Source organism: Coturnix japonica, chromosome 13 (assembly GCF_054131305.1).
Source record: "Coturnix japonica strain WE chromosome 13, WE-NBRP24, whole genome shotgun sequence".
NCBI lineage: Eukaryota > Metazoa > Chordata > Aves > Galliformes > Phasianidae > Coturnix > Coturnix japonica.
Genome location: NC_140675.1, coordinates 10087078 through 10099095, shown reverse-complemented (window position 1 = coordinate 10099095; position 12018 = coordinate 10087078). Strand labels below are relative to the sequence as shown.

Genomic DNA, 12018 nt, shown 5'->3' with positions numbered 1-12018 from the left:
ATGAATTTCTAAGGGGTGAAGTTTTCTAAGTGCCTTGTTGGGATTTTATAATTGCATTTTAGGTGCCGGAGAAGAATGCTGGGTGAAGGACATGGTCTTTGACCTTCCCTTCTTCCATGTATGGAAAGTTCAGAAGCTGAACACGAGGGTATCTGTTGCTCTGATTTGTTTGATGGAGAAAGCAAAGTTTGGTGTCATCTGCCACACATCTCCTAGAGCATGGCACTGCTCACTGCTGTCTGGCAATGGGTTGGAAGGCATGCACAACTTCTCTTTCATATCATAACTCTGTAAGTCATGTGGTTTCAAAGCTTGGTGTGAAATACTGTAAATATGGTCGTAAACTCTGTCACTTCAGTATTTTAGCTACAGGGCCAGCTTCTGCTCATCTTAGGATTTTAACCTAGAAATTTACATTTCTGGATGATCATATTTATCAGGGTTTCCTCCATGATGTGTTTTAAACGATGTATTTTAAACTATGAGGTGGGTAATTGCAGCCATGGAATTCCTGCAGCTGCTCAGATCTGTGCAGGCAGACACAACCTGTCGCTTCATTCACGTTGTTCCGTACTTTGGTCACATAGAGTTTTGTAGCCCAGACAACCCTATGGCTGCAGACAGGACAAAGCAGTGTCTGGGTTTCCATGCCATGGCTGCTGTGTTGGTAAAAATTGAGTCCGAGGCGAGAAGTAACAGTTTGCATGTACGGTCTGACAAATTGCATCTTCATCTGCCTGCTCTAATTGATGTCACCGTGGGCTAATCTGCATTGTGTAGCTCCAGCTGGAAGGATCCTGTCTGAAGAGAATGCTGAAGTCAGGGCTTCTAAGTAAAATAAGGGAACATTAATTACTCAAAATTGCTTAAAGCTGGAATTGTGCCTCTAATGACAGCACTAATTACTTGGAATCTGACAACGTGAAAAGTTCCCTTTAATTTGACTGATCCTGGCTGTGGGTTGTGTATCTTCTTGGCTTCTTGTCTGCCCACAGTTTTAATTTGTTATCATCATTGTAAAATTACTGAGCAAATGAATTCTCTGTTCTTCTTTGGAACGATATATTGTGGTTGTTGAACATGTCATTTATTTCCTCCTACTGGAGAACATTTCTGCTGTGTTTTGGTTCATGTAAAGCAAGGTGACTCTTGACTTAACTCCTACCCCTTCGGGCAGTACAGAAACTCACTTCAATCTGGGCTCGGTAGGGTTTGGTTGGTTGGATTTCCTTCCCTTGTTTTGTTTTACCTTTGCCACTGAGTCAGAGCAGAAAAAGCAATACTGAAAGGGACTTCATTTGCAAAGGCAGGAAAGTTAGTAAACGTAAGGATGGAAAATCTTCATAGAGTTTTGATTTTAGTCCATCACTCATGTGCAACATGATGGATCATTGCTGTATTTGCCGCCGTGTTGTAACTGGTAAGTCATTTACTGGGTGTGTTCCTACCAATTCTGCTGCTGAATTCACAATTTATGCCTACCAGGTAGCATTAAAGCTGGAGAAGTAAACTCTGCCATGTGGGTTTGATGCTACACAGAAGAAACCAGTAGGAACTTTCCTGTTAGTTTCACTTAGTGTGGGATCCAGTCACAGCAGTTTCATCACAAGCATTCCCTTCAAAACATGCTTTCATGTTCTGATTCATTTACAGTCAAAATACTGAATTGATGTTACTTAATTTAAACTCAGCTTTGTTGACATAAAACTTTCCAGTGGTTTATTCTTGTTGGGGCTTTGGTTTCCTTTTATGTCTTCCTTTCTGTATGGCTGAGTGAGCCAGTTATTTCTGTGCCTGCAAATAGGAGTATTAGCTGTGTACAGCGACTGCAGTCATACAAGGACACAATTAAATGTCCTTGCCTTTGCAGGATGCTTAGCAATGATTTATAATTACCTTCTATTTTAACTTCTTCATAAGAACTTACAGAGTCAACAAACTCAGTGTGGTCAAAAATAACTATTTCTCAAACTATGTTTTCTCTTTTTCCTAGGAGGAGTGGAGAATACCATACTAAATACAGCTGATGTATAAGTGATGGGGGGAGGGCAACACCAAACAGTGGTTTATCTTTCTTTGTCCAAACAAAGCTGAATAAGAAGCTTGTGCTGCGAGGAAAGTTTGGCTGGGACATGGAGGGAGGGACCTTGGGATAAACACAGAGCACTCATGCAGTCTTTCTTAATGATTTCTCTTTTTTTCCTACATGCAGAAAATTGTTGGCATTCCCCAACAAAACCCACAAACACACCTACATCAAAAATGCAAATAGGTCCCCAAATCAAATAGTGAAAGGTCAGGAAATGCCACATGTATATATACATGGCCAGAAGGATTCTGGTCCTACGTCTCTGTGCCTCCAACCTGGAGGCTGAATTAAGGGGAACTGTGTTAGAAACAAACACACAGCCCCCACCCCTAAATATGTGAGCACTCAGTTGAAGGTTGTTCCCCTTCATGCCCTGCTGTGCAGCAATTTCCTATTAGCTTTAGTTATTTTGATTGTTTTTAAGGTTTCTTGATAATTTAAATAGTACACAGCCTTTTGCTGTCACAACTGACATCTGTTTTCTTTATGGTCTCATTGTATTTGAGAAAACTGTAAGCCCTGTGACACAGGATCGTTTCTTTTGCCTCATTTGCTTATAAATAGCCAGGCTGGCTGCAGCCCTGCCAAAACCCTCACTGGTTGTGGAGCTCCATTGGGTCCAGAGAAGGCTGTTGAAAGCCCACGTTTCCCTGTGCTCCTCTCGAGGTACAGCAGCCTTTGGCACCATCCTTTGTACCAGCCAGGCTTCCCTAAGTCCCATGAAATCACCCAGATCTGGTGCAGCCAAGCAAAGGGCAGCACATCTCTGCTGTGGGCACACAGCCCGGCGCCTGCCTTGCCTTGCTGCCTTGTTCCGGTCTGTTGAGACTTGCAGCCATCTTATTTGTCTGCTTTCTGTGGGCTTAACTTGACCATACAACTGGTTTACGAGCTCTTGGGGTGTGCTGAAAGCTTGAGCCTCAGCAATGGTTGCGTAGGTACCACTAGCATAGGTTACATGCCAGGAGACTTCATGGGTTGCACAGATCTGTGCTGATGGTGTCACTGAAGCACAAGCACCCTCAGAGTGTGGGCACAGCCAACGTGGTCTGACAGCTCTATGTGGCTGCACACTAAGATTGTTGTATTGTATCTTCTTTTGCACAGCCCAGGCTGCAGGATGTCGTCCTTGGGAGGAAAGCAGCAGCCAACTTGCCAATTGCTTCCAGAAATTGGTTCAGGCTTAGAAAATATTAATAAAACAAAAACAGGGGTTTCCCTTTTGTTTTCTGAATCCCTTTTTATGTTATTTCAGCTGTCTTTGGACAAAGGAAAGGGGGAAAAAATGAACCACAGAGAGATGATGAGAACATCTTTGACGTTGTTTAATAAGAAAATACGGACTCGTGTTGAATTACGCGGTTAATGAGGAGCAGACAGGCGGCCTCAGTCCTTTTTGGGTGGTATTTTCAGTGCCAGCAGAAGGTGGAAACACAGCAGGTGAGTGTGGGTTGATGCTGTCCCCATCACGGGTGCGATGGAGGGTCACTTCCCCAAGAGGGGAACGAAGGGGCTGTGGCAGATTCAGTCTGTTTGCCTGCTGCTGGTGCTCCCCTCCTGCCAACAGAGCAGTGTGGCTCCCAGCTCACCCTGTGTGCATCACTGCGGGGTGGGGGTCCTCCATGTCTCGTCGAAGTGTGTTAGTGGCCCCTGTCTGCTGTATGGATGCTGCTCTGTGTTGCCTTTGGGCTGGCATCAGAGGGCATGTGAAATGAGGGGGGCTTGTCCCAACAGTCCTGCCATTCATTCAGCTACGACCTTTACCCAGGTCACTTTATCTTCCTTGCAACTCAACTGGATCGTTATAAGGGGCACAATGTGACATTGGCTTGAAATGGGTTCAAAATCCTCCCCGATCTGCTCTGTGAGCACAAGGGAATGCAGTGCCTGCAGGCCTGCTCAGAGGTCGGGGTGCTCCAGCCATATCTCAAGTCATTAGGATTAGTCCATAAAGCTCCTCGTAATCCACATCTTAAGAATCTGAAAGGTCACTTGTGGTCCAGTAATCCCGAGTAGTGAATGAGAAGAATTAGTGGTGATTGTTTTGATCCTAAACCACCCCTTAAGATAAACGCTGGCCTCTGCCCCAAAAGCATATGTGTGTTATTTCGGTGGGGTCCCAGAGGCTGTGCAAGGAGAAGAAACTCTGTGGTGGTTCTCTGTCATAGGACAAAGGGGAAATGGTTTCAAACTGAAGGCAGATTTAGACTGGATATGACGAAAAGGCTTTTTATGATATAGTGTTATAGTGTGTTATAGTTACCATTCAGGGCTCAAGCAGTGAGCTGTTCCCCTGCCCCTTGCATTGTGACACCCCCAAAATGGGGCCGTTCTGTCCCACTGCCCCTCACTGGCCCCAGGGTTGAGGCAGGAGAGCTTGGCTGCTGGCTCTAGTGCTCTTGTCAGACAGCAGCTAATTGGGAAGGGCTCAGCCTCCAAATGCTTTGCAAACACCCAAGTAATGACTTCCTTTCCCAGTTCCAGACCCGTGGGTGGTTGGCACTCCGGGTAAGGGCTTCTCTTCCTGTGATTCTCCTGTGCTGTGTGACCCTGCTTGACCCGGGGAGGTTTGACTTTTCAGAAGGTTCATTTACTCCTAGATAAAGATTAATTTTCGTTTTAATTTTTAACCTAAATCTCGTGGGAATGTGTTCTTTCATTCCACCCAAGATGCTGTTATCTGTGCCCAGCTTTGCCCCCTCCATGGCTTGCTTCACCCAGGAGGTAATGAGTAACCCCCCTTTCGCTGCTGGGCTCCATGTGGTTCTGTGCCATGGTGTGAGGAGGTGCAATTCTTACACCACTGCCTTTACATGGAGCCCAGAAGACCTTCCAGCAGTGACAGTGGTGATGCTGGGTCAGCCCCACAGCACAGCCCTCTGCTCCCAGTGCTCTGCCCAGGGCTGCACAGACGGCTGTTGTCCCCATGGGGACACTCAGCACTTCCCCAGACTGTCGGTCTCCTGCTCTCACCGCAGGAAAACGCGGCTGTGTGTAATGAGGGCAGGTTTGGGAGGAAGCACTGCGGGCTGAGAGCTGTGCTTGGTCTCCTCTGTCTGGCTGCTCTTGCTGCAGTGTGGGAGCAGCAGGCCTGGCACACACACGGGTCTTGTGTCCCTTTTGGTGTGTAAAGAGAGGAAGTGGCACCAGGTGACACAACACGGGCGCAGTAAGAAGTGCACCCCACTTATAAAAGCAGGATGCATGGAACTGAACCACTGCTCCGGGCTTTGCAGTGCTGAATTCATTTTTCACCAATGCAGCAAGGAACACTGTCTGTCTCTGCAGTCCCCTGCAGCTGAAGGGTCCCTGCACAGGGATGGTCCCAATGGTGCAGGGCAGCCCCCAGCCCTAAACCCCCTGAGTGAGGCTGGGAAAGGGACTGCAAGCCCTGAAGGAGGACAGAGAAACCTCATGAGGCTGAGTGCTGTGGGTGTGATGTGACAGCACATGGTGCACTGCAGGGCCACCGAGGAGGCGTAGCTCTGGCTGTACAGTCCATAGGTAGAGCTTTAGGACAGCCCAGATTCAGTAAATAGGAAGAGATAAGCACAAGAGCTCCAAATCTGCAGAGGGAGGTAACAAGTGCATCCGAATCTTTTGCAGGAGTGGGAAGCAGCTGGAAGGGGCTGTGTGCAGCTTCAAGCATCCCCTGGAGCAAATCACTGCATTGCAGGACCTGCTGCATCCATGTTATGCCATGGGTTGGGTGCTGGCTGAGAAGGATTATTTGGGATTGGCATTTGTAATCTACTGAAAGTGCAAGGTGAAGAGCTGCCGGTGTCCAGAGATGAGGCTGAATGAGAAGATGGAAGAGATGGAGAAAGGGAATATGAAGAGAGATTTCATGATTGCTGCCTAATTGGGAACAGGTGTGGATCTCTAAGGTTCTGGACAAGTTATTGCAGGTAGAAGAATTGCAATGAACCCAGTCAGCCCCATGACGTGGGGACCCGCAGCTCCCCGAGCTGTGTTCGGACTTTGCCTTTTGCAGACAAAAATTCCCAGTTTTGGGGAGGTATGGGCGTGGAGGAGAGGATTGTGCAAAGCCCAGCAGCAGCCCTGGCATCAAATGCCCTCAATAAATACAGTGTGAGTGTCCTAATCAACAACTCTCAGCAGAGTGCAGAAGGGCAGGCTCCACCAGCATGGCTGCCCTCGTGCCCCTGCTCACCTGTGGGCTCTGTGCTGTGCTTCTCATCGCTGCACTCCTCTGTGTTGTAAAAGCTTTTAAACGATCAGCTTTAAATTTGCCTCCTGGTCCGTTTCCTCTCCCCATCATTGGCAACCTGCACCTGCTGGACATCAGGAGGCAGGACAGGTCTCTGATGAAGGTAGGAGCAAGCATCTGTGCTGCCTGGGGCCCTGGGGGAGGGATGGCTGCAGTTCTCCCTCCAATGGCAGTTCTGAGATAACTGCTCAGTGCCAAATGCTGGGGGTTTTAAAACGGGATTTAATAAACTGAATGTAAAACTTTCTGAATGATGAAGGAAACTGTTCAATCCCAGCTCTGCGGAGTTTGGTGGGCAGTCAGTTACATGAGAGCACAATGAGGGCTATGAGTACCTGCATCAGTTTGGGTGGATGAACCTAAACTTCGGCATCTTTATGTTGTGAAATACTGTAAAATATTTGAGCATCCACATGGCCAGAATTAAAAGCGGATGTTTAATTGTAGTTGCCAACTCATGTCTTGCTGGTTTTCTACATGGGAGTTAGTGTAGCACAGCCCAGAGGAAAGATGTGGAGGAAATAATTTGAAACTGTGAGTGGCTTGGACTGGAACAACATGAGTAGAGTAGGATAAGGTGTCCTGAGTAGGAAGAGACCCACAAGGATCACCAAGTCCAACTCCTGGCTCCATATGGCCTCAAGTTGCACCAGGGGAGGGTCAGGTTGGATAGGGAATGTGGCACTGAGGGAGGTGGTTTGGTGTCATGGTGGGGATGGGATGAGGTTGGACTTGTTGATCTTAGAGGTCTTCTCCAACATCAATGACCCAACCAGCAGAGCAGGATGTCGTGCTACCACTGACCACTGACTTTTCCAATCCTTGCAGATTTCAGAGAAATATGGTCCCGTGTTCACCGTCCACCTGGGGATGCAGCAGACGGTGGTGCTGAGTGGCTACGAGGCAGTGAAGGATGCGCTTCTGAACACGGCGGATGTGTTTGCAGACAGACCTGCTATCCCCATCTTCCATCACATCCAGCATGGAAATGGTACCGGTGCCTTCAACTCTGCTGTTTTCCAGATGTGTTCTTTCAATTTCAACCTCATTTAGGAGTCTTGAGCCCATCAGTGGCTACGCTGGGTGGGTTTGGGGCAGTTTGCTTTCTACAGAACAGCAGCTGTGGGCATCTTGCTATTTGCCTTCTCCATTTGTTTGCTTTCCGCAGCACTTGGGTCACGTTTCCAGGGTTCTGCTGCAGTGCAGAAGGAAGGAAATTATTTTTCACATGGAGGCTGAGGTCCTTATGCAATCTCTCTTCTGCAGTTACTGGCTGTTCAGACAGAGCCTGGATCATGCATGACTCATGATAAAGACTGCGAGAACTGGCAGCAGCGCAACAGCACGAGCTGTTTGTACCTCAGACAATTACTTCTGTAAACAGATTTTTGGCGTATTTCTGCATTGCATGCTAAGAAGTAATACATTGCCCAAGACGAGACATTGAAAAACAGTGAAGGGAATAAACTAGGTCTGAAAGGAAAAGATCTGATGACCTAATACATATATAATGCATACAGCGTGTAGGGTTTTTTCATCTTGTTTTTAAGAGTGAGGCCCAGGGTGAGGAGGGGTACACTGTGAAGGTGTAGACCATGCTCAGCCCTGGAGCCAGATGGGCAGGTCTCTGCCAAACAGGAGAGCTTTTGGCGTCACCTAAGGGCCAGCTGGGGAGATTTCCCAGCTGTGAGCTGTGGTACCTCCCTGACACCCCTCCTTGTTCCCTTGCACAGAAGAAAGTTCATCCTCTAAAATGCAGTAGAGAAATTGTTTGTCTTGTTCATGACATGGACAGAGCAGCGTCATCTGCTCCGAGCCTTGCTCTCTGAAACAGCTGGGTTGTTTTCCTGGAGGAAAACGAGTCATCCTGAGACAAATACCATGTAAAGAGTTTTTGCTATAAATAGACAAAACCCAGAGGTGTAAACAGCAGATTGCCCCCTGCCCTATGGAACCTGGGCAGGACTCCAACTGCGGCTGGGATCTCCCAGGGCTGCCCTCCCCCAGCACCCAACCCCGCAGGCTGCAGAGCCCCTATGTACCAAGCAAACCCCATGGCAGCTGTGCAGCCACACCATGCCATCCCTTTGTAGGTGTGTTCTTCTCCTCCCAAGAGCTCTGGAAGACAACACGGAGATTCACTGTGGCAGTTATGCGGGATTTGGGCATGGGGAAGCGGCTTGCAGAAGAAAGGATGCTCGAGGAGCTTCGGTTTCTCACTGAGCTGATCAAATCCTTCCAAGGTGAGCTGGGGTGTTTTGTATTAATTTGCAGAGCCACTGCAAAGTCCTCGGGGTTGCTCTGGAAGACAAATGCAGGTGATTTGGGCCATTTCCAGGTGGGCCATTCCGACTTCGGCTTTTGAATGCAGCCCCCACCAACATCACCTTTGCTATCCTCTTTGGGAGAAGGTTTGACTACGGAGACCCAACGTTTGTCACTCTGCTACGACTCATCGATGAAGTTATGCTCCTTCTTGGCTCCCCATTCCTGCATGTAAGTCCCCCTTGTGCTGAGTGTAATTGATTTATAATTCATGTGAAAGTTAAAAACGATGCTCTGACAGCTTCAAAACGTGCATAATTTGGCTTGCTAAACATTTGGAGTTTTCTTTGCTAAGGCGTCGTGCTTTATCTTTTTGCTTTATGACCTCTTTAAAAATACAATTTCATTGTTTCAGGAGTTCGCTACCACTTTCCCTTAATTGTGTTCTTCTAATTCATGTTTATAGGCTGTGTCTAGACAAGTCTGATAGCTCCCATTCGTTTCTGTAAAGAATTTTTAGTAGGAGACTTTGTTATACACTCCATTTTTTTCAGTTGGCCAGAAAGAGAGACTTTCATACGGTGTCATTTGGTTCCTCACCCAACTGATTTCTCCATTATGATCCATAAGTTTTGCAATCTTTTACAGAACTTTATTTTCTTCTGTGTTTTTTTTATGTTTGGTTTTGTGTGTGCGTTTTTTTTTAGCTATTTAATTTCTACCCGTTCCTTGGATTTCTTCTTAAACCTCACAAGTTGATCCTGAAGAAAGTGGAAGAGGTGTGTGTGATCCTAAAGAAACACATCCAGGAGAGCAAAGCAAATATTAATGGAAACAACCTGACGAGCTACATTGATGCACTGGTCTTCAAACAAGAGGTATTTCAGCACTACAGTGACCACTGATGTGGCATCTTGTGCAGAGCTGCTCCACGTTGCTGCATGTTCTGGCTTCTCATGCTGACAGCGCTGCCTTTTTCTGTTTGTTTCCCTACAGGAGGATAATAAAAGCAATACCCTTTTTCATGATGCAAATGTTTTGGCCTCTGCACTGGACTTGCTCATGGCTGGCACTGAAACAACATCCACCACCCTGCAGTGGGCCGTCCTGCTGATGATGAAGTATCCTGAGATTCAAAGTAAGACACCTTTGTGGGCTCACTTCTTTTACACAGGGAATTAAAGCACTCTGCAGTGACTTCACTAATGCTGCTCACCTATAAAAGCCCCATAACTTCTCTCTAGGGCATCCAAAGTCTGAGTGCCCTCAATGTGTCCATCTCTGTCCAAGCTTTGTGTGCTGCCCTTCAGAGCTGAGGGATCTGAGGGTTTGCTTTCACACCTACTGCCAGGGGCTGCATATCTTCACTGCATCCTGGGACGGTTCAGCCAGCAGTCACCACAGGTCAGGGTTTGGAGATGCTTTACTCACTCAGTGCCTTCCCTTTGACCACAGAAAAGGTGCATGCAGAGATTGAGCGCGTTCTTGGCCCTGACTGCCTGCCTACCTTCGAGGACAGGAAAAACATGCCCTTCACCAACGCAGTCATCCATGAGGTGCAGAGATTTGTCACCCTTCTGCCACACGTTCCGCGGTGCACCTCTGCTGACACTCACTTTAAAGGCTATTTCATACCCAAGGTATGTGCTGGGCAGTGGCAAAATGCCATGGGCAGGTTTGGAGTGTGAGTTTCTGCTCAGAACTCAATAACAGCACAAAACAACTTAGTCGTAGGTTAGTCAATAATTCTAGTGTGTAATAACTGGTATCATTTGATTATGTACAAACCTAGAAATTGGCTCTCTGGAAGTTTGCTTGAAGACCCAAAAGGGTTGCATGGCTAGACGGCCTTAATCTGAACACAGCTATGTCGTAGGGAACAACAGTGATTCCTCTGCTCTCCTCGGTGCTCTTGGATAAAACACAGTGGGAGACGCCGGATGAATTCAACCCCAATCACTTCCTTGATGCAGATGGAAACTTCGTAAAGAAGAAAGCGTTCCTGCCCTTCTCCACAGGTAACAGAAGGGTTTGGCCTGGCAGAGGGATGTGTGTGCAGCCAGGTGTTGGGCTGTGAGCTCTGGGAGGAGCAGCACAGGTCAGTGGTGGGGATGCTGTAGCGACATTTGCTCTGAGTTTCAGTGAATTGCAAAATGCAGTCCTCAATGGGAGGCACACCAGGCCCCGGGGTTTAAAGGCACCTCTGGGGACATAGAAGACTCAAGCAAGAGTTCTACTTTCCTTCTTCCTTATGAAGAATGGTTTCTAGGTTGTCCCAAACCAATGCCTGGCAGGCTTGGAGTGAGGCAGCCCTTCTCAGATATGTATAGGAGACCAGTGGCAATGGCTGCTGAGCATCACCCAACTATGTCTGCAGTTCTGCAGCCTGTTCTGTCCCTCACACTGTTGCTGCTGAGCTTTAGGGAAGAGTTCTCAAGGAAACTGCCACCCCACAAACCTCTGTGCTCTTGGCTTCGCAGGGCGGAGAAGCTGCATTGGAGAAAGCCTTGCCACGGTGGAGCTCTTCATCTTCTTCACAGGCTTGATCCAGAAGTTCACCTTTAAGCCTCCACCTGGAGTGAAGGAATCAGAGCTGAATATGAAAGCAGAGGCTGGGTTCACCATGAGGCCATACCCGCAGTGTACCTGTGCTGTGCTGCGTCGTGAGCCTGAGCCTCATAGAGCAGAACAACCCATGTAGCTGTTCACTGCAAAGCACAGCAGATGCACACAGGAGAAACCAGGTGTCACTATGCAGTATTTAGCAGTAATGCATTCTTACTCAAAGCCTTTCAAGTACTGTCTCTGTGCTTAAAATGTGTTGAGCAAATGGTTTTGTATGAAGCAGAGGAGAGCTGTGGCTGAGGCGAGCTGGGAGTAGCACCCAACACATGATGGGGGGTGACAGAACCATCACTACTTCACTCATTAAATGCACAGTGTAAGGAAACGTTCCTAGTTCTCAGCTTCTGAGAGAATGTTTCTCATCGTCGGGTTGTTTCTTCATTTGGAGAGCGACATTAGACAAAGATTGTCTCATTCTCACATTGTTGCTCTTCTCCCATTCCTCACTGTACCTGTTGTGATGAACTCCTCCCAGGTACCTGCACCATGTCCAGTGGGAGCCCTTCCTACGCTTTCCAGTCTTCTGATTTTCAACCCAGATACCAAGCCGTGACTTTTTATGTTCCCTGTGCACAGAGGGATCTCATCACACACCTTCACCACTGATGACAGCAGGACTCTCGTTTCCAGCAGCTCACTTTTCCCTTGGTCTGAAATGCAGAGTAGGGGCCAGAAGGATTTGACAGGACTGCAATGGAGGGTGGGCTGAGCCAATGCCCTACAAAGAGTTTGCACAGGTGAACCCCATGGGAAGGGGCTGTCTGCTGTAGGATGGGACGAAGGCAACTCCCGTTCCCTGAATACCACC

General features: G+C 47.7%; 1 protein-coding gene across 7 annotated transcripts; it reads left to right on the top strand.

The window, feature by feature from the left end:
- The first annotated feature begins 150 nt into the window (after positions 1–150).
- On the top strand, positions 151–11535 carry LOC107320563 (cytochrome P450 2W1-like). 7 transcript variants are annotated; one of them, XR_014933777.1, is made up of 10 exons: positions 151–290; positions 3345–3529; positions 7149–7311; positions 8414–8563; positions 8659–8816; positions 9293–9463; positions 9582–9723; positions 10041–10225; positions 10378–10603; positions 11066–11535. XR_014933777.1 is itself a non-coding variant. In XM_085513846.1 (10 exons), exons 2-10 carry the CDS (start codon positions 3455–3457, stop codon positions 11284–11286), a joined length of 1407 nt encoding a protein of 468 aa, XP_085369972.1. In that variant the 5' UTR covers positions 159–290; positions 3345–3454; the 3' UTR covers positions 11287–11535. The 7 variants fall into 7 exon arrangements, 5 of the variants coding, with proteins under 5 accessions (XP_085369972.1, XP_015732004.2, XP_085369970.1 ...); XM_085513846.1 differs by having other exon boundaries at positions 159–290; positions 10462–10603; XM_015876518.3 differs by lacking the exon at positions 151–290 and adding an exon at positions 5696–5961 and having other exon boundaries at positions 10462–10603.
- Positions 11536–12018: the final 483 nt, after the last annotated feature.